The following is a 22722-nucleotide window of genomic DNA, read 5'->3' as shown; positions in this document are numbered from 1 at the left end:
GTATATACTGAGTTTTTATAAAAGACTAATTGAAATTAAAGAGTAAATAAATAAATAGTCAAAATTTGTCAATAAATGGTTCATATATACTTTCTTTTTACGTGGGCTGCATATATTAAGGGGCAGATACCTGTAAAATTTCAAAAAAAAACATTTTTTTTTTCATAAAATGTTAATATAATTCTTTAAGAAGAACATAAATTTAAGTATCGCCCATTGCTCTGTGAAAATCATATTCTAGGGATCATAATAAGAAACTTTGCCGAAGGAACCATACCTCTAAAACGAATTCTGATGCCCCCCAATTTGGGTCGAACTTTTAGTGTCTTTTGTGGGGAGGCAAAAAATCGATTTTTAAATCGACCCGCCCTAGTGACGACTCTATTCTTTGCGTTCGAGCGCTGGGAGAGAAATAGTTACGTATTCAAACTTTAGACGCGTTTTTCTCATAACTATATTTTTCGAATTAGCGTACACGATAACTCGAAAAGTTATTGACCGATCTCTCGGAAATTTTGATATGATATTACTTTCTATGTGAATTTACAAGTTTTCGAAAATTTTTCGAAAAAATAAAATTCTTTTTTTTTTGTTGAAGCATTTTATTTCGCGAATTTTTTTCCATTTTTTTTTTCAATTCATATAGAAATGGTAACATTCAAAAACATACAAATTTTTGGTTTTTTGTATTCAGGTCACTGACGCCGATGATACAATGCCCGCCGATTGAGAAGCCCCGCTGCGACCTTCCTGGGAGAATTGAGTGCACATCCGGAATTTGAAATGATTAAAATAAAAAAAATGTATATTATTTTAATGTATAAATAAACTGTATGCCAATTTTGAAAAAAGTATATTGACTTCTTCATTTTAAATAATTTTAATGAAAATCAGGGAAAATGGGGCCGTTTACAGGTATCTGTCCGCTTAATATTTCATATGAAGCCCACCGCTGGCGTTTTAAAATAAAATTGTATCTACTAAGTTTAAGAATGGAAGTATGCATATGTATATAAAATTATCGAGCTTAAGGCCTCGCTGCTATAGCCCCTAACTTAAAATAGCTTATAAGATTTATGTTGTAAGCTAATTTTATATAAATAAATAAAAATAAAATTTCACTCCTATCTGACTCTGGAAACTTATTGCACTCTATTCATTGGTTTTGAATTACTCAATACAGCCCCTTTGTATTCTAACCCAAATATGTTCCACTGGGTTCAACTTGGGGTAATTTCGAATATAATCAGAATTGGCCTCTTCAAAAATTCATTTAACGCTTTTTGGCAGTGTGTCACCTATGTATATTCATCTTGCTTTAAAATGAGCACGAATCGCCATGAACAATTTTTTCTTCTACATTTTGCATAAACTAGCAGTACTTCCTCCCTGTAGTATTTTCTGTATATAGCAGAATTTTCCATTATGACGCTTAAGTCTGATATTCCGTGCAGGATATACATGCAGTATATTTCATAACGCTCTCGTGGTTTTTACAGTTAAAGGCCAAAAAATGTACGTAAGCGTATTTTCCCCAATGACAGCTTTTGCATATTTGTATCTTAATATCTTAGATTTGTTTGGTTTTTTGCTGTCGTTAGCTGCTGTAGTAGATATTTCTAGGTTAATAGTCAATTCTCGTTATAATGGATCTTTAGTACTATGTAGAGCATCTCGCTATTGGTAGTCTCAATTTAAATACTTCTTAAATTGTAATTAAAAAACAGCAGAAAAAGAAGTAAGTAGAAACATATTACTATTTCATGCGACATTTGCCAAAATGGTTCATGCAGCCGTCAGAAACACCAGCTCACTGGCGCTTACTGTTACAAGTGACCAATGGCGAAATTGAAATTGTTTTTCTTTTTTCGCTCAACACGCAGACTTTCCATGCAATTCCGAAGCTAAAAATTTACGAGTAAATTAAAAAATGCTTATTTACTTGTCCTCCTTGCGGGCGTTATGATGCACGTAATTATTGTTGTCGCTGTTACGCATGATTAAATGTCATTTCAATCAACGGCAGTAGCGGCCATCATAACCGACATTTAAATAGTCACTATCAGACAGCAATGAAATTGCTTTTTTCGCTGTAAGTGTCCACCACCCCTTCCCCTAACAGCGTTGATCATTTAAACGTTGGCAGATAACTTTTTATGGGGTAAAGTAATATTCAAGGCTATTTCTAAATGTGAAATTGTTGTATGTGTCTGTGTATAGCAAAGCCGCTGTAGCCAAATGTGCAAATGGTAGTACTCATGTTTGAAATTCGCTGTGGGCACAAGACTTTTTTCCCCAGTAGTGGTCGCTTCTAGTCAGGCAATGGCAAACCTCCAAATGTATTTCTGCCATGAAAACGGTCCACATAAAAACCCATCTGCTGTTCGGAGGCATGTACTTTCCTCTGTAGAAATACATCAAGACACATACCGCAAGTTGAGAAAGAGTTCGGCCAAATAACCAACAAAGGGTGTGGGCGCCATACCTTATATACTAATTATAGAGCTTCAGATACCCGGGTAGTAACTTGCTACTCGGTCGAAATTCGTTTATGGGATTAGGGGTAGTCAGAATTAAAAAAAAATTGGAAATTTGGTTTTGCATTTTTTTAAAGTAAAAATACTGTGTGAAAATGTGAAGTGAATCCGGCAAATACTTTTCGAGTTATTCAACAATTAACAATGGACGCTCGGGCGGTCGATAGCAAAACTTGAAATGCGTGTTTCTCAAAACTATGTTTTTTGAACTGGTGATCACTGTAACTTAAAAACCGCTTGGTAGATTTCAATAAAATTTGTACTGCTCTTGAAAAACATAAAAAACTCGTGCCTCATCGAAGGATTTTTTTTACAAATATTTCGATTTTTTTTAACAATTAATTATCGGGTTTTTTTCTCGAAAATATGAAAACTAAACTAAATAAAAGAAAACTTCGATCAGACACAAGATTACCCCGTTAAAAAAACTAATTTCTCTTGTATGATTGATTTAAGATGAATCTCCAAGGACTTATAATGATCACCGCAAGGAACTTCTGGCGGAACTGCGATAACTTTTATAATTATTAATTTTTTACTTAAGTCAAGTCGAAACATGATGTATTAAAAATACTATGTTTTTATTTTTGTAAAATAAAGCAATTGACTAGCAAAAAAATGTTATTGAAAATTATCATTTTTTCGGGCCTCTGACTACCCCTACCCCTTTATTACGCAACTGCTCAAATATGTATTTGCTTCGCAATTTTCGTATATTTTAGCAATTTCAGAAATTAAACAAAAATTGTCAATTTTATTTGTCAACATTTCTTTAGTTTTCCATAGAAGTCAGCACTGTGTATAAATAATTTTAAACTAAAAAAAATGTTTGACAGAAAAGTCAAAATAATTAAAATTATTGGTCGAATTACTCGAAAAAGCGTGACATACTCGAGTTCAAGTAGCCAGTGGCTAATTAAGTTAGGGTTACATTGTATATATCTCCTATAAATAATAAAAATAATATACTCGAGTTCACGCGCGAAAATTGTCGAGTAATAGCAGGTGTGTAAGTACTCGTTGCTCATTTGCTCAGGCTATTTAAAAATATATTCGAGAAGTGTAATATGTATGTATATACAGGAGCTCGGTATAATTCACTCATTCCGCGGTTCCCCCACTCTCTCTAACGCTAAACAATGGATATCAAATGAAAGAGGATATATCCAGCTTAAAAAAATGTATTTATGATACTTTCCACCACGTCGAATATAGTTAGTGCAAGGTGGCGCAAAATTAATCCCCCTACCAGAAGATTTATAATTTTGGCAAATGGCGTCGTACGTCAATCATATTTGACAGTTGTGAACTAGACAGCTGCAGTATACAAATAGACAAGCAATGAAGCAGAGGTCAAAATAAAGATTTCCAACACTCAAAACCACTTATTCAAAAAGAAAATGATGATTGATTTTGAGCCACCTTGCACATATAATTATATATATGTACAAATGTTTGTAGAAATATGATCAGCAAAGGTCAGAAAAACAAGTAGAATTAGGTATATACAGGTATCCCTTGTATAACGCGGTCTTATACAACGCGGTTTCGATATAACGCGATTTGGAAAAATTAGGTTTCAGTATAACGCGAAATTTAGACTTATATAACGCGAAGGGGAAAATACATAATTATAAAATCTGGTAACACTAATTTGCGTACCACATATTTATAATATGTAATGTATTTTTAATGTAAACCGGGAATTACCCTTTTTTGCCTTAGATAGATATAATAGATATTAATCTAGCACCTTATTACGAAATTGAAAAGGAGCTTAAAAAAACCACCCACCAAAAACTGATAACAGATTTTGCAATTATAAAACCAGTAGAAGAACCACAAGGTCCCACAACTAGTTTCTTATCCAATAGCGAAAATTATGTTGAAGAAATATCTTCTGATGAAGCTATTGCTCCCCCAAAAACGCCCACGTGCAAAGATCTTTGAAGACAGTGAAACAGATTAATTACCATATGAATTTAATAAACCTTTAATTTGTTTTAGTTTGTTTTTAAATTTTTTAATGTGCACATAATTATTTAAATTTTGTTTTTTGAATTTTGAAATATGTATGTACATATGTATTATTATTCATATCTTGTGTTTTTAATTGTATAAGAAAGTCTGAACTTTAGTATTGAGTTGAAATATATGTGCATCTGTTATTTTGTATATATTTTATTTAAAAAAACCTATTGCAACATAACCCCCAAATTTATATGAAAACTATGTTTTAGATAACGCGGAATTACATAACGCGCAATTCTTCTGGAACGTAACTATCGCGTTATACGAGGGATACCTGTACTTATACACATGCGTATGTATGCACGAGTAATAGTAAAAAAAAATTTTATATTTTGGCTATGCAAGCACGCAAAGTACGAGTTCGGTGCACTGAGTTAAAGTCATTTGATCGAAATCTTACTACGCAAATACTTTCCGAGTTCAGCAAAGCTTGCTCTACTAAGTGCGTGTTTCCCAAATTTCGTTGATAATAAACCAAAAAATTGCGGTTTGTTGCGTTTTGCGATTATCAAAAAGCGACCTGTTTCAAATTTGCCGGCATTCTCTCAGTAGTATTTTCGAAGTATTTCTTAAAGCGTAGTTGCTATGCTAACAAAGTAAATACGTTTGTATTTGCTTTCATGGTCGCGAAAGGGTTAATTCCCCTTTTTAGATATACTTAACCTTTAGTTCATATAATGCAAATAGTTACTTTTCCAGTAAGAAATAGTCGATAAATAAATTTCGGATTACACATAATTTGCTTTCAAATAAAAAACTATCCAAAAAAACAAGTGCAAAAACGCCAATTTTGCAAATTTTCATGGCGCACAAAAACAAGAAATTTAAGGAAAAAATAGTCAATTCTGTCTTATGCTGTATTTACCTATAATTGTATACTTTTAATAATTTAAATTTAATAAAAAAATGTTTCATTCAAGAATTTTCACTGCATATGTTTCTTTTGCCCGGTTTTAATACGGTAATATTGGGTAGTCGAAAAAGTCTTTTCGTATTTCTAATCAAACTTCAATTCATATTTTTTTATATTTATAATGAACTTTATTAAACCAAATATGTACCATTTTGGTCGACCACCTTTGCCATTTTTCTTCTAGAGACATTATTCCATGGTTTCTCGGCGAAAAACTGCGACAAGTAATTTTCACAGGCTTCTCTTGAAGCCAACTTTACTCCATTAAGTGAGTTCTGCATTGACCGAAACAAATGGTAGTCCGATGGTGCAAGGTCAGGGCTATATGGTGGATGCATCAAAACTTCTCAGCCAAGCTCTCCCAGTTTTTGCCGAGTCATCAAAAATGTGTGTGGCCTAGCGTTGTCCTCATGGAAGACGACGCCCTTTCTGCTGATCAGTTCTGGCCGTTTTTTTTTTCGATTGCTTGCTTCAATCTCATCAGTTGTTGACAGTAAAGTGTAGAATCAATCGTTCGAGCAGGCTGGAGCAGCTCATAGTGGATGACTCCTTTCCAATCCCACCAAACACACAGCATAACCTTTCGAAGCGTTAATTCTGGCTTTGCGACCATTTTTTGAGCTTCACCACCCTTGCACCATGATTGTCGTATTTGCACGCACATTATTGTCGTATTTGATCCACTTTTCGTCTCCTGTTACCATTCGCTTCAGAAATGGTTCGATTTCATTTCGTTTCAGCAAAGAATCGCAGATTTTAATTCGGTATATTAAATTTTTCACAGACAATTCATGTCGTACCCAAACATCGAGCTTCTTTTCGTAACCAGCCTTTTTAAATGGTTCAAAACCCTTTGATAATGAATGTTTAGTGCCTTGGGCGATGTCATGACAGCTTATGTGACGGTCCTGGTCATTTTCTTCCATAATTTCATCGACTTTTTCAACGATAGGTCGACCGGAGCGAGGTGCATCTTTCACATCGAAATTTCCAGAACGGAAGCGAGCGAACCATTGTTGTGCTACACGAACTGATACAGCATCGACAAAATTCGAAAAGACCTTTCGACTACCCAATATTTTACAGCAAATGCTGTCAAACTAATGAAAACAGGTTAACATATACATACAGGGTTGCCAATATTCGACGGACCCATCTGGCAACCCTGTACCTTTTGACAGAGACGTCAGATCGCTTAATGACATACCGCGTTGGAAGTGTCAGTCCAAGCAGATTTTTATCATGGAACAGCACACGCCACGTGAGCGCTCCCAAATTGTTGAAATTTACATTCAACAAAAGAAGTCAATTGTGAAAACTCAACGTGGGTATAAAAAATTAAATAATGTGAAAAGTGCGCCTTCTAAGAACACCATTAAACGTTTGTACGAAAGGTTTTCGACTGGTGATGCTCTTTCTAATCCAAAGAGGCCAAATCAAAACCGACCAAGGCGTCGCCAAGGACATCCCAAAATCGCCGTTCTCAGCAGTTGGGCATTGCTCGGACCACTTTACAACGAATTTTCCGCATTGATTTGCATTTATTCCCGTATAAGATTCAATTGACGCAAAGATTGTTGCCTGCGGACAAGCCACGTCGATTGGAATGGGCCCAAAGAGTCATCGAAATCCGTCGGGTCCGTCGAATATGGGCAACCCCTATATTGATGCTACATCCGTGGAAGAATACTTAAGAACGATGCGTTGACAACCATATGTAGGTATGTATATGCGCGTGTTTTATCGAGTATGGTGCCGTAACGGTACTTTTTGCCCTTGAATATATTTGCTATGATCACATTCATTGGAATGCGTTCCCTATTTCTCTTAAAGGATTCGCATTGATTTTTTGCGTTTTAATAGGAACACTGATATTTTTGTCCGAAACATAATTAAGAACGATTAAGGTATTCGCCCAAAATTTTGTAAATTGTTTTCTGTTTTATATTGTAACTGGTAGGTAAGTAAGAAATTCGGAGGATTGGGGTACAATTTTCCCAAAATCACTTTCCCAAAAAAATTTTTTCCCAAATTTTTTTTTCCCAAAAAATAATTTTCCCAATGCCATTTTTCCCAAACTAAAAATTTCCCAATAAATTTTCCCATAAAATATTTTTCCCAAAATATCGTTCGTCTGTAAAATATCGCATATACATTTGCAATGAATGGGCGAGTACATTTTTTATTATTTGAAAAGAAATGATTTTTTGCATTCAATTAATTCCGCCATAATTAGAAATTTTGACTTTAGGCAGCAAATTTTGGCTCATGAAATTTTGACACGAAAAGAATGACGTGAAAAAACTTGTTTATATGAGTGAAGTTGGATACATTCGTTACCTTGTCTTTTTATCCGAATTGAAAAATGTATATTGAAAAACTTTTTCGAATCTTTTTCGATTACTTAAGTATAAGATTTTTGATTATTATATACACTCATATTGTCGGAATCGTCGAAAAATGTGAAATAGTAGAATAATAAAAATTAATTTCAGTAGTATTTGTTCGGGAAAGCTATCTATTGGAAAAAAGTTATTTTGGGAAAACATGCATTCAGGAAAAAACAATAAAGCGGGAAAAAATATTTTTGGGAAAAAAAATATTGGGAAAATTATTTTTTGGGGAAAAAAAATTTGGGAAAAAATTTTTTTGGGAAAGTGATTTTGGGAAAAATGACCCCCCACCAATTCGGAGTATTGCTACCGCACTTATTATATACTATTATTGATTGGCTGTTTGTGCACTGTGACCTGAAGAGATCTATTGTGCCGCCATGTAGCCTACTCAAACAGTTTTAGGCTAATAATAAATCCTAAAACTGCTGCAGGCTTGAAGCGAGTGATGACAAAAAAGCAGGATAAAGTGATCGTCCAGCTTTTTAAGCGGGACCCTTCTTTGGGACTACGACAAGGCGATCAGTTCTTGCTAAAACGGGAATAGATGATACTAACACACCATCGAACGTCGACTGAAAGAAGCGAACATATCGTACCGGCCCACATCATCAAAACCACTGTTCTCAGAAAACACGTTGAGAAACAACAAAACAAGAAAATGGCATCACAGTATTGGTCTGGCCTTCCCAGTCCCCACATGCCAACCCCATTGAAAATGTGTGGGGAACTATGAAAACGCATCTTACCGGAAGGCTAGTCGATAATTTAAAGCAACTCGTGCGTCAAGTTCGCAAAATCTAGTCCTATTTGTCGACGAGTTACCAGAAAAGCTGGTTCAAAGCATAAAGAAGATGACAGACTATACTCGAAAACGATGAAGACTGAACGAATTAGTGGGTAATTGCGACTCGTAGTTTTGTACATATTTTCATGTAAAAAATTTTTAAATATATATCTTTAATACTTCATGAATAATCACGGTTCCTTTTTTCTGACACAGACTGTACAATCAGTTTTGACCACATGCTATCATGTAAAATGGCAGCCAAGAGAAAATGGTTCTTCACTGGTATTGTTAGTAAAAATTTACCCAATAAGAATTTGTAACTTCCCCTCAAAATGAATTGTCGCTTCTGCATCTTTGAGAAAGCCACAAAGTGAAAAAGAGCGTTTCAACAGCGAACGTACTACACTAGAACTGCATAAACATTTTGCGGAGTTGTCAGAATTGTGTCGGTTCAAAGCTTAGGAATGATTATTCTATCAGTAATAGTCTTGGGTTAATATAAAATTCGATGTATACTTTGAAGCTCTTGCTTATAATTTCATAAGATTATCAGAACAAATTTGTATAAGACTTTCCTCCTGGTAATTTTGGCACGAGAAATAAGTACTAACCTGAACTCTGTTGACACATCATCTCGTTATTTAATTAAGGGCAGTCAATACGGAAGTTCAAATAAGAGACTGGGGAAATGAATGACCTGAGACCACCTTGTGAAACAGAGGGTTAAAGCGGTCACAAGTTTTTAATATTTCCATAATGTTCTTAAAATTATTTATAAGCGGTACATTTTTTTGTAAAAGGTTATGGATGCGGTTAAACTTATATATTTATGAATATACTTTTTTATCTATAGCTTAGCTTTCTGCGTCATATCAAGGTTTTTCGGTTATTGTTATCACACACACACACACATGTACACTAATACAGTCAAGCTTATATTTTTATCTTAATCAGCAAAGCAAAAGCAAAACCACAAACCACAACTTATTTAATGCATTTAAATGTTGGAAGACTGCCTTGAAGGTTTTGGGTAATATGTTTCTTGTAGGGCTAAAAGGAAAGTGTATACACATTTTTTTTTAATATACTGAATTTTATACAAAATTTTTTAAAAATGTGCATTTGAAAATTTTTTATGTATTTTTTCTTTGTAATATTTTTATTGCCTCAATTGCTTCTGATTACTTACAAGAAAACCTAAACTGGATGAAAAAATGGCGCATAAAAGCTAACGAAAGCAAATCGGCGCAGATAACATTCACACTTCGAAACGGCTCATGCCCTGCCGTATCTCTTAACAGCGTTCCAATACCTCAAACAGATAATGCCAAATATTTAGGTATTCTATTAGACGGGCATTTTACTTGGCTATCGCAAATATTTTTAAAGCGAAAGCAACTTGGACTGAAATTACGATCACTACACTGGTTAATCGGCTACAATTCAGCACTTTCACTTGACAATAAGGTGCTTATTTACAAATCTATTCTGAAACCGATATGGACGTATGGAGTTCAATTATGGGGCTCAGCTGTAAAAACAAATTATGCAAAGATTTCAGTCAAAGGGGCTCTGCATGTGTGCCAATGCGCCATGGCTTGTACGAAATGACCTAAAAGTTACGACAGTTTTCGAAGAAATAAACAACCTCAACCAAAGATACAACAACCGACTTGCCACTCATCCGAATAACCGAGCAAATAACCTTTCTAAGGTAAACTTCTCTTGAAGATTCAAAAAATGTCGGCCTAACGATTTATTGCAAAGATTTAAAACGTAAAATACGTAAATGCAAAAGTTATAAAATTGTATAATAAAGGGTGGTTAAATTTCAAGGGCCGATGTTGAATGTAAACTACACCTAAACGTCAGGTTTTTTTCTGCATTTCATTTGACATTTTTTAATTTGAGACTAATTCCATTTGGACCATGGAAAGATACACAATCAAGCAACGCGTTAAAGTTATTCAGGCTTTTTATGAAAACGGGCGTTCAAATCAAAATTCATATCGCGCACTTCATATTCAGTGATGAGGCACATTTTCACCTCAGTGGATTCGTCAATAAGCAGAATTGCCGCATTTGGGCGAATGATAATCCAAGAGTGATTGCCGAAAAACCAATGCACCCACAAAGAGTGACTGTTTGGTGCGGTTTATGGGCCGGCGGCATCAGTGGGCCGTATTTTTTCCAAAATGAGGCCGGTCAGGTAGTTACTGTGAATATCATAAGATATCATAAGATGACAACGAACTTTTTATGGCCCGAATTGGAAGATATGGATGTGGACGATATGTGGTTTCAACAGGACGGTGCCACTTGTCACACAGCTAACGAAACAATGGCTCTTTTGCGCGAAAAATTTGATGGCCGAATAATCTCACGTCGCGGCGATGTCAATTGACCGCCAAGATCATGTGATTTGACACCGTTGGACTTCTTTCTTTGGGGTTATTTGAAAGAAAAGGTGTACGTCGATAAGCCAGCAACCATTCAAGAGCTTAAGGATGAGATAATTCGGCACATTAACGGCATAGAACCTCAATTATGCCTTAGCGACATCGAAAATTTGGACCATCGGATGGAGGTGTGCCGCCGAGGCCGCGGTCAAGTAGTTAGGAGTGTAAGAATAATCGCGACCCCCAAAAAACTCCAAAGTTACATGGGCAAAGCAAGGCGTGAATATGGTCACAGTTTCTTGTTAGTCAACTAAATTTATGATGAGTTCGCTTCTCCTCTAAAAGGCTTTGATTAGGGCCATAATACTTAAGTAATATAATAGCGACATATTGGCAAATGATCAGTTTTCAATTTAAAAATTAATTCACAAAATATCAATCTGGGCTGAACTTAGTAACCTTATTTTTTTAATATCATTCCTGGAAATTTCTGTTTGTACCATTTATAATTTAAGTAAAAACAAAACATTTTTTGCTACCATTTTTACCCAAAAGGTATTTAATTTTTCCACTTTCTTCGCCCTTCTTAAATGCCACCTTTTGTAAGGGAGTGTCAGAATTCGAATGTCACAACTAAGCAAACCTATAATAATTGAATCATGGGCCTTAAGTACAATGGGAAATATGATCTGAGTGCTTGGAAAATTCCGCCATCCAAATTTCATTTATTTATAAGTAAGGGAGAATGGGGAGTTGTGAGACGGGTTTTGTTTTTGGACCCGTATTACTCAAAATCTTAATATTCTGCATATGTCAACGATGGAATCTTTAGTCAATGAATACTGGAAGCTATTGGTATGGCCTATTTAACAAAACTACAATTTTCCTTAAAATAAAAATTGTATATAATAATATAAAATATAAAAAAACAAAAATGTGGGGAGTTGTGAGACACCATGGTTTAAATCAATAAAAATGACTTATTTTAGTTGTTAGTTCTTTATTAAGATGAGAAATAAAAAAGAAAAGACAATTGTTATAAAGAAGTGTATAAAAAATGCCATCAATCTGATGATTCGCAGTGAGAACATGTATAATAACCAGTTCGTAAATTGGCACACTTTAGGTGCACAGCTTGATCGCATACATTCCAATGAATGGAGTTGTTTCTGCTTAACTTTAAAAGCGGAAAAACAATAAAAACTCAAATTTAACCGAAAATTTCATGATATATGTACAAACAATGCATGAATATTGCGAGGTACTTATGACAGATGCGTTAAAACGTCGAAAAACACGGTGTCTCACAACTCCCCTCATTTGTTGTCTTACAACTCCCCAAATCGTTTTTTTTTATAAATGGCCGCGTAGTCATAAACACATCGAACGTTCACGCCCAAGTGAATGTGTAAATTCAAAGCTAATAGGACAATTAATAACTTCTATATATTAACATTTGCAATTTGCTTCAACAACTGATCGAATGTATCGCAAAACAAATGATGAAAAAAACTTACCGAGAAATTCCAAAACACAGTAACTGGAGAGACGCGTCGAACGCGTGTAAATATGACCAATGCTAGCTGAAAAGTGAGATCGCATCGAGAACACTTGTTGACACTTAAAATCGAATGTAAACAAATGAATAATGCCGAACGGTAACAATGTCTCACAACTCCCTATGTCTCACAACTCCCCATTCTCCCCTATTTATTATATTTTAATGAACTACATTATAAATTACCTTACGGACTAAACAAAAATGTAAGGGGAAAAAGCCATATTTGGCTACTAAAATACTAGCAATCAATATAAATACAATCTTCTTCTATACTATAAAGGTGAATGTCTGTACGTTGTCCGCGCATCACTACGAAACGACAACACCAAATGACGCAAAAATTTTTATACATTCATATTTTCACCCAATGAAGGTTATAGGCCTATTTTTATGATGGAACTCCCTTCCCACAGCCCCCAGACCGCGCCACCACTCTCATTCGTCACTAATAATCGAATATTTGCTTAAATTTAATCTAAACAATCTTAGTTTTTCCTATTTCCCACTCTAGACCTCATAATCCGCATAAGCAGTTCAACTTTGCTTGATATTTTTCTGATTGGTTTTTTTGATTTTATTCAACGAGGCATAGCAACGGATGTCGGGTACTGTAATATTTTATTTGGTTATTAATCAAAAATTATTTCCTTTGAACTTATTGTTTGTAATTCTTTTATATACATATCCTAAACCCCTCAAAACTATTCCTACGCGAGCGGGGCGCGGGTTAAAGCTAGTATTAAATAATTAATTCAAAAATAAAGTAGTAGTCAATTTTAAATGTTTACAAAATTAGATCTCGATAAAGCAACATCAAGCAGGCTAGAATTGGTTAATGAATTATAGTCTCTAAGTGTGCGAGCAATGGCTGCATTACTCGCAAATTGAGTCTTAAAGTTTTCCGCATAAAAAGGGTAAACATTGCGAGGACTTCTTTGTGGAACACTAAAGCTTATCCGCTAAAGTAGAACTGGACAGTCGACGATGCCATTGCGGATAGCAGTGACAATAAAGGAAAGTAAAAGGACTGTCTTCTCTTTTCTAGATAATCTAAACTAATTAGCTTTAGCCGAGAATTATAGCATGGAACAGGGGCCTTAAATCATGGGAACTTAATGCCTGCTTAAGAAATTTTTTTTTGAACGCGCCCAATTCTACTTATCGAAAGTTGATCGTAAAGTCTCCAAACCTTTCGTTTTTGCTGAATGAAGCAAAATAAAACATCAATATTTTAATAGGCACGAAACACGCCTAGAATTGCCTTAAACTATCAAACCGCTCTGCACATGAGTGCCTTCGACCTACCCATTACCCACAACGGCATGATCATCACCATCATCATTTTTGGCCAACTGTTGCGCGTGCCGTCTGACTATTGCGTGAATTTCCTGGTGTATTAATTGCCAGTTTGGATAGAAAATTAGCGAGCTGTCGCGATGCGGCACACAGACTGCACTTTGCATGCACTTGCAGCATTTGCAACACGTTGCCGATCGGCCGACCAGCAAAATAAAGATGACATATTGCAATCGCAGTGCAACAGCAATGCCAAAGTGCATACTTTAAAATCGATTATTGATGGCAAAAATTTGGGTTGCGTGCTAAGCAAATACACAGAACTTGCCGCTGTTCGCCAATATAGGCGGAGAATGAGGAAGAATTGCCAGAGCAATTGCAACACGCATACTTACTTATATATTTATACGCTGGCGGGCTGCAGCTAAGCGCATGGACACGTGATGGATGGGAGATGACAGTTGGTGCAGTTTTTGACTGCAACACGCTCAATTGTTGCTGCAGAATTACACCTCATTGTTTGAACGCAATTTTGTTGGCTCGAAATTTCGAAATGCACTTTTATGTAATTTTTATAAGGGTTGCGCTCAAGAGCCAACAACAGACTTTCGTGGAGCAGCAAACACACACGCGTGCATGTACATACATATGTATGTATATATATATGCACTGAACGCACTAAGTGCCTGACGCCCTCGGGCTTGCGGACATAATGTGACGACTTCTGTGAGTGAAACTCACTGGTCTTGAAGTCCGACACCGACACCGAGACCGACAACGTTCGACAACGCTCAATTTTCGGGAATATAATTTTCGCAAGTGGCTCTACTGGAACGCCCGCTCGTTCAGCTTGCGTCGTCCGTTTTATTTGCGGGCACTTACTTGTCTCACTTAAGGTGACGCAAAATGCGTTCTTACACGAGCACCCAACTCAACAATGCTGCAAAAGCAATAACAATAAAAGTAACAAAGCGCTAGGTAGAGCTAAGAATTCATTGACGGAAGTTAAACGCTGCCATATTGGCTTATTATTGACTGCTGAAGGTGCTTCTACTGATGCTTCTGATTTCCACATCGCACCAGTTTTTTTGTATTTCATTTATTTTTTGTTGTTTTGGTTTTATTCCTTTGCTGTCAATCACTCACCTCGGCCGCTGCGTCCCACAAAGCGTAGATCATTAAACTTGGCCACATGATCCTTCATCACCGCCGTGCAGTTTCTCAGTTCGGCACAGCAATTCTCATCGTTGCCGGCACGTATCGTTACCAGAGTGCCGTCGCCGACTTCCACGAGTGCCACCACTTTGAAGGAGTTGGGCAGCGTTTTGTTGGAGCGCCAATGCGCTGGCAGTCTGGAGCACAAGAAATATGGATTGCTGGTACGAACTGAAAGATGAAAGATGTATTGCTGTTAGTTGTGAAGTGTTAATTTAAGTTGGGAGGCGGCATAGAGTTAATTAATTATGTGTAATTTTCATTACTATAATTTAATTACAGTTTGGTTGGTTGGCATGTTGCTGACAACCGTTTCCATAGGTTGCATTATTAATTGCCCGGCTAGGGTTTGCTGTGGATTTAAATAAACTTAAATTATTAAATGTCAATAAAGTTAAAGTTATTTTTGCCAGCAGTAGGAAATGCTAAGTAAAGTGCAAACATTTTTATTATGCGGCACAATGTTGCATGAAAGAAATTCAGAAACATTTAAGCAAAATGCTCATCGAGAATGTTGGCAATAAAGTGTTTATTGGCCAGGAATGTCATGAGATCGATGCGTTATTTGATATAAAGACCGGTTCACGTGATTAGGGAAAATAATTTGTATGGAAGAACCGTATTTGATGTAGTATTCCACGGTTTTCTAATAATTAAAGTAGATCTGTACTTTGCTCGAAAATAGGTTCTGTCAAAAAAGTACCGGGAGTCGTTCAATAAAACGCAAAATAATTGTTTAATCATGAAAATTTATTTTGTCACCGTCAAAATAGGCTCCATTCGAAGCAATACAAATATGCCAACGATTAGTCCAGTCATCAAAGCACCTTTTAAACGCGTTTAAAGAGATCTTTTTCAGTTCTTTCAGCAAACTCTCCTTAATGGAGACTCAAAGCGGCGTCCGCGGAGTGGCAATTTAAGTTTTGGGAAAAGGAAAAAGTCACAGAGGGCTAAGTCCCGTAAATATGGTGGTTGTTCGATGATATTTGTTTTTTTTTTATCAAAAAAGTGTTCACAATATGAGCCTTGTAAGACGGTGCATGGTAACGGTCATGGACGGTCACGGTGCGTGGTGAAAGATCCAGAAGTTTTCTTTCCACAAATTGAGCCATTTCCTACGCACATTCTCTCTCAAACGTCGCATAACTTACAAATAATATTCTTTATTTACCGTAGAACCATTTAGAATGAATTTCAAGTACACAACACCATGATAATCAAAGAAAACGAGTAGCATGACTTTCAGTTTTGACCGATTTCGACGTGATTTATTGGGTTTCGGCTCACGTGGATAGTGCCATTCAGCCGCCTGTTGACTGTTGACTGGTTTGCATGTCAAACTCAATAACCCACGCCTCGTAGGTCGTTGGGTCCGAATTCATTTGTCACTTGCTCAAGCATGTCTTCAGCCACCTTCTTCCGATGAATTTCTTGAAAAAAATTCAACTCTCTTGGAACAAGTCGAGCAGCCACGCGTCTCATGCCCAATTGATGGTGTAAAATGTTGCGAATTGATTTTTGAGATACGCTAAGGTCGAGAGCTATATCACTCAAACTTAAATGATGTTCTCTAGCACCATTTCCTTAACTTTGACGACGTTTTCATCCGTTGAAGACGTTGATGGGCGACCAGATCGAGGCAAATCTTTCACGACTTCTCGGTCCTCTGCAAAAGCCTTATACCACTCGTAAACCCCTGTTTTTGATAAAGCACACTTGCCATAGGCGAGGCTAGGTTGTTCAATACATTTTGCGGTTCGATAAGAGTTGCTACTAACCTTTTTTTTGTTATGTTGGCACACTCTTCATATGAACGCATGTGAAGTTTCATTTTAATCTGTGAATTCAATCTTTGTTTACAAGTCACTTAGTAGCAACGCGTCTCAGTATTTCCTACACTGGAAATAAATTAAGTATCGCGCAGTGATTGAATTTTTATTTTTGGAAGGTTTAAAAGCAAAGGAAATTTATGAACGAATGTTAAAAGTGTAGAAGGACTTTTTATCATCAATTAGTACAGCAGAAATATGGGTTGCTGAATTTCAACGTGGTCGTACAAGACTTGAAGACGATCTACGTCAAGGACATCCAAAAAATGCAACAACAACAAGAATCGTAGAAAAAATTCAGCATTTCGTACTGGAAAATCTTGAAGTGACTGAAAGAGATTTAGTAGAAGCTCTCAGCATCTCATTGGGCAGAGTAAGCAATATTTTGATTGAAGTCTCTGGTTTCAAAAAGATGTGTGCATATAAGGTGAAGCGTTCCGCATTTGCTAACAATGGAACATAAATACATTGAAATGTGACTTTCTCAGCAACATTTAGAGCGTTTCGAAAGAATAAATTGGATTTTGCTAGTCGATTCATCACTTTAGATGATACTTGGGTCTATCACCATGATCTTAAATCAAAACAAGAGGCTAAAGAGAAAGAGTGGTGTGAACCTGATTCTTCGGCTCCGAAACGAGTTCGTGCCCAGAAATCGGCCAAGAAGGTGTTAGAATCAGTTTTTTGGGATGCGAAAGCAGTTTTTTTTTTGTGGATTTCTTGCAAACTGTTAAAACAACAAATTCTGAATATTACTGTTACCTCTAAGACCAGCTGAAGAAAAAAATTCGCGAAAAAATATCCAGTTTGTAAAAGAAAAAAAATTATTTTTCATCAAGACAATGCACCGAGTCACAAGAGCATTTTGACAAAGGCCAAAATCCACGAATTAAAGTTCGAATTATTGAGCATCCACCGTATTCACCAGATTTTGGCCTCCTCTTCCTACACTCTGCCATGAAAAAAACTCCTCATAAAAAAATATCTACCGCTCGGAGTCGGCTTGAAACTGTAGTTCCCTTCATTTGATTTGAGGTCGCACACCACAAATAGGAGGAGGAGCTCGGCCAAACACTCAAAAATCGTGTACGCGCCAATTAAATGTATATATTATATATATAGGTATATATATATACTGAATAATAAAATGTACTTCAAATAAGAAAATTGTGCTTTTCTTATCGAACGGCAAAACTTATTGAAAAACCTGGTATATACAAATATTTTTCATAATTTTTCTACCCCTTTCTCAGTTTTCCATCGGTTTCGCATTGCAGACAAAATTATACGTATTACTATATAATAATACATATTAATATATATATGTAATACAATAGTTATAGATGAAAGTAATACAGTTAACGATACAATTTCAATAAATAAAATATTTTTTTACTTTTCAGTTACAAATCAACAACATTTTTTCAACCGAAAGGGTATCATAACTCAAACAAAATAGTGATTATTTTTACTTTCCTTAAGGCTTTTTTCAGCACATCACACTTCTCCATATCAGTTACTTTGGCATCAAATCAGCAATATTTCTGCAGTATCAATGAATTTCGTCAATGAAAGTGAATATCCCTAAACTTGCCAACGTAAAAAAATTGATCTCAAGCCAACCCAAAAAAGTTGCAAGTAAGAGGCTGAAAAAGTTATATGTTTGTGCATGTGTGTGTCTTAAAAATATATCGAATTACGCATGCAAAGTGAAGCCTTACAATTTTTTTATTACATAATATTAATTACAATGCGAGTCACTGATTTATGGCGCGCGTACAGTTACTTAGATTCTTTCTTAGCTTAAAAAACATAATATTTTTTTGAATCAATCGTCAGTGATTGTAGTCCTGCATTTGATGAAATATGTGTATATGTATAAGTATTTATAAATCACGCAAGAATTGACGCAAATCAGAAATAAAACTTCAAAGAAAATTCAAAGTGATGTGCCTATTTGCGAAACTTATTATTATTGATTGGCTGTTTGTGCATAGCGACCTGAATAGATCTATAGTGCAGCAGCCATGTAGCTTACTCAAAGAGTTTTGGGCTGTTAATAAATCCTAAAACTGCTGTAGGCTTAATTTCTACCAGGAGGTTTCGATCTATAGCCTCATTTCCCAGATAATTTAGTCTGCGTCGTGCCACTGCTGGGCAGTCGAATAGAATTTGTTCTGCTGTTTCTGATGTATCTTTGCAGAGTCTACAGGAATCGTTTTCTATCGTTTTATATCTTTTTCATGTGATAATTAAGTTTGCAGTGTCCTGTTAGTAGTTCAGTGAAAAGTTGTATGTCCTTTCTGCTTAGGTTAAGGATTGTTTTTGCCTTTATCCGTTCTGGAGTCATTTTGATTGCCGCATGCCCGATTGGGCTCCCCAGTAATCGATTAAACCTCGTTGTTCCTGCTCGAGTAGAAAGGCACTTTTGAAGCTGTTATTTACCCTGCAGGAAGGCTCAAGACCAATTAAGGGAGTGTTTGCCCTCTTTTTCGCTAAAGTGTCCCTCATGTCCCGGAACCCACATCAAGGTAACAGGGTTTCTTGATGCTAGAGTGTTGAGGATTTTAAAACATTTCCTGACCAACCTTGATTGGAATGAGATGCTATTCAGCGATTTTAAAGCTGGTTGACTGTCAGAGAGAATATTAATATTGCCACCGCGCGTGCCGCTCCGCAGACATTCTCTTACACACTACTCTAAGGCGTGCACCTCCATTGCTATTGCTTTTTTGAAATGTGGTCCGACAATTCCAGCCCGGCACTACCGTCTTCCATTTTGGACCCATCAGTAAACCACACCTGTTCGCCCTGATTTAAGAATATTTCATTCTTTCTCCACGCTGAGTGGTCACTAATGAGCATTTTGAATTACTTGGAGAATTCTTGTTTCCTTTCCATCTTGTCGCGAACTGTCAGGCAAGGAGTGTTCAGGATTGAACCCAGAATCCTTACATGTCCTGTAAGATTGCTTTTTTTGAGATGGAATCGATTAGGAAGCCTTAGAGCTGTACTGATTGCCGTCCCTTTGACTACAAAATATAGTGGAATGAGTCCAGTGACCATTCCTAAAGCCGCTGTGGGGCAGGTCGCATTACTCCCGTTACGCTCAGACAGGCTATTCTGCGGATTTTACCCAAAAGGCTGCTTTGTGATAGAAAGTAAAGGAATTACATTTAATTTAAAACCTAGGAAAAATTATTAATGCACAAGAATTATGACAAGGATTTTATTTAGGAGGTTTACCATTGTATGCATACGAGCTGTCACTACTAGGAAACACCTTTTTCGATAATTTGATAACATAGTGGGCTTCAAGCCCAAACCAATCGCAAATCAAAAGTTACCGAATCGCTAAAAACTTCTTACATATGCATTTTGCGAGCAGAATTTATAAAGCATTTCGTTCGCATTGCGATTAAGCTCAGTTCTGGTTTCTGGGTATGCGAATAAGCAAAAAAAAACAGTATTGCCCTACCAAAAACAGGGCGGCTGGTCCCCATACTCATATCTAACTCGAAAATGTTCATACATCTTCCGATAAACCTTCTGTCAAGCACTCGAAGACTCCTCTTAGTATGGAGAATGCAAAGGCGGCGCCCATCTCATACAGCTGTTACAGGTATTAGCTAGGGAATTTGACAGAATAGCTGTTTGTGTGACGTCACACAATTCAATTGTTGTTTATGTAATTTCTTCCTTTTCTTAAATACTTCTTCGAATATTCATATTTCTTTCTCGCACTTGCACTAGTGTGACGTCACACCTCTCTAATGGCCCCCATCTTGCATTCTATCGTTCTGACCCTTCCGCCGTATATTGGGCAAGCAAGGTGAAATTTTTGATTTTATACAATGGGCTTTATAGCTCACTAAGTAGGTAGTCCAAACTTAATAATGATAGATACAAGATTGAAGCATCCATGAGAGTATTTCTGACCTGCCAGTGGGCTAACAAGAAAGACAACGGAGGGCTACGATAAATTCGCTTGTTAATAACAATAAAAATGAGAAATGAAATAAAATGAAAACAAATGCACACTTATTACGCCAGCTCAATAACTGATTCTACCGAATACCGTAAGCGCGGGATAGCGAATAGTGGAAGTCACCACCTTCTGTATTTTCTTGACTGTGGTCTAAACTGGTACTTGTTGGCAAAAATTATTTAACGGACATCAAAAAGCAACACTTGTGAAATTTAACTCAAATCAGCTTATTTTTTCAACATTATTGCTTGCTTACCTAATTCGTTGGGGAACTTCTCGTGTGCCATCTCCACCATTCGCTCCGTCCACCACAGATCCTGATAGCCAACATTGTTGTTACTACTACTGTGGTTATTATTGTTATTGTTGGCATGATTATTGTTGCTGCTACTATTTGTATTACTATTACTGCTATGCGCCGTACCATTGCTGGCACCACCAATGGGTGAACTGCTCCCAACACTGGTATTGCTGGGTGGAACCGGTTGTGGCACTGAGGCGGCTTCACACCAAGCCATTGGCGAGGTAGACGATGTGACCATTGCGATACCAGTACCAATCAAACTGCCAACGTTGTGGCCGACGGCGTCGCCGATACCAACACCAATGCCAATACCACCACCACCTCCGCCGCCCACGCCGCCACCGAGACCGCCGAGTCCACCAGATGTTGAACCGCTGTACACCGCAGCGGCTGTGCTCGGCAAATGCATTCGTCTTTGATAAGGAGCAATTTTGGCGGCCTGCGGATAAACGGTGGCGGAAGAAACGGACCGAAGACAACCAACGGCAGCCACGTTGGTGTTATTTTGTTCAAGCAGCGACTGTGGCTGCGGCTGCGACGAAGACGGTGAAAGGTGATGGTCGTGTGTGCCGTTATGTGATCTAAACGAGTACTCTTGAAGGGGGGCGGTATTAATTGAAGCAACAATGGCGGCGGGGTTACTGGGCGTAGTTTTTATCTTCAGCTTTACGGCTATATGGCCAAATGGCAAACAGAAGTACTATCACTCAGGGATTACACTTTTTAATTTATTGCAAATAAGATGATTTTGTTTCACGGATTACCAGCTTTATATAGTTTCAACTAAAATTTACTGTTAACGCACATATTGCACTTGTCATTTATATTGCATTTCGATCTTTAATACTTTTAATACAAACACTAAGAAAATTCATAAATTTATTTAAGCACATTGGGGAATTCCGCTCAAGTCGATACAATTTTATTGTTGTTATTATTTTGTTGTGGACTTGTTTTGGCTTGTCATCGTAGCTTCCGAAAATTTTGGATTTTCCAAATCGTTACCGGAAATCTTGAATTGATCACTGATTTTTAATTACATACAAATTCATACATACATACACATACATATTTGATTTGTAGATACGTGCCTATGTGCTATGTGCATACGGCAAATTGGCGAACTAGTTAAGAAACATTTGAAGAATGACAAATTTACATAAATTAATACGTTTCAATACGTATTTTAACTCAATTTTAAAGCGCTACAACCGGTACGCTTACGCCGATAGTGTGACGTTCACTTGTCTTACTTTTTGTTGGACTTATGAACGTTTTGGCGTACATTGTGGCGTGAGTCACCCGCACCAGACCGAAGTTGGAAACGCGCCGATATCGAAAAAGACACGCAGAAACAGCTGCGACGGCGTGTTCGACTTTATTTCTTCAACGATGCGCGGGCTTTAACGAGTTCCCAGAAAAACACAACAAAACTCTGCGCTTGTACTCACATACATATGAACACA

The 22722-nt window shown here is 36.8% G+C and overlaps 1 protein-coding gene across 1 annotated transcript in view; it reads right to left on the bottom strand.

Moving 5' to 3' along the window:
* LOC128858007 (protein lozenge) overlaps nt 1-22722 on the bottom strand; it is a 69466-nt gene that overhangs the window by 38911 nt on the left and 7833 nt on the right. Inside the window, exons 2-3 of the mRNA XM_054093901.1 lie at nt 21209-22117; nt 15067-15306 (exon numbers count right to left, since the gene is read on the bottom strand). Coding sequence (XP_053949876.1) covers nt 15067-15306; nt 21209-21665 — 697 coding nt within the window. The 5' untranslated portion in view covers nt 21666-22117. The remainder of the gene's footprint in view (nt 1-15066; nt 15307-21208; nt 22118-22722) is intronic.

This window comes from Anastrepha ludens, chromosome 3, assembly GCF_028408465.1.
Source record: "Anastrepha ludens isolate Willacy chromosome 3, idAnaLude1.1, whole genome shotgun sequence".
Taxonomy (NCBI): domain Eukaryota; kingdom Metazoa; phylum Arthropoda; class Insecta; order Diptera; family Tephritidae; genus Anastrepha; species Anastrepha ludens.
The sequence above is the reverse complement of the archived record's forward strand: the minus strand, read 5'-3'. Positions and strand labels throughout refer to the sequence as shown.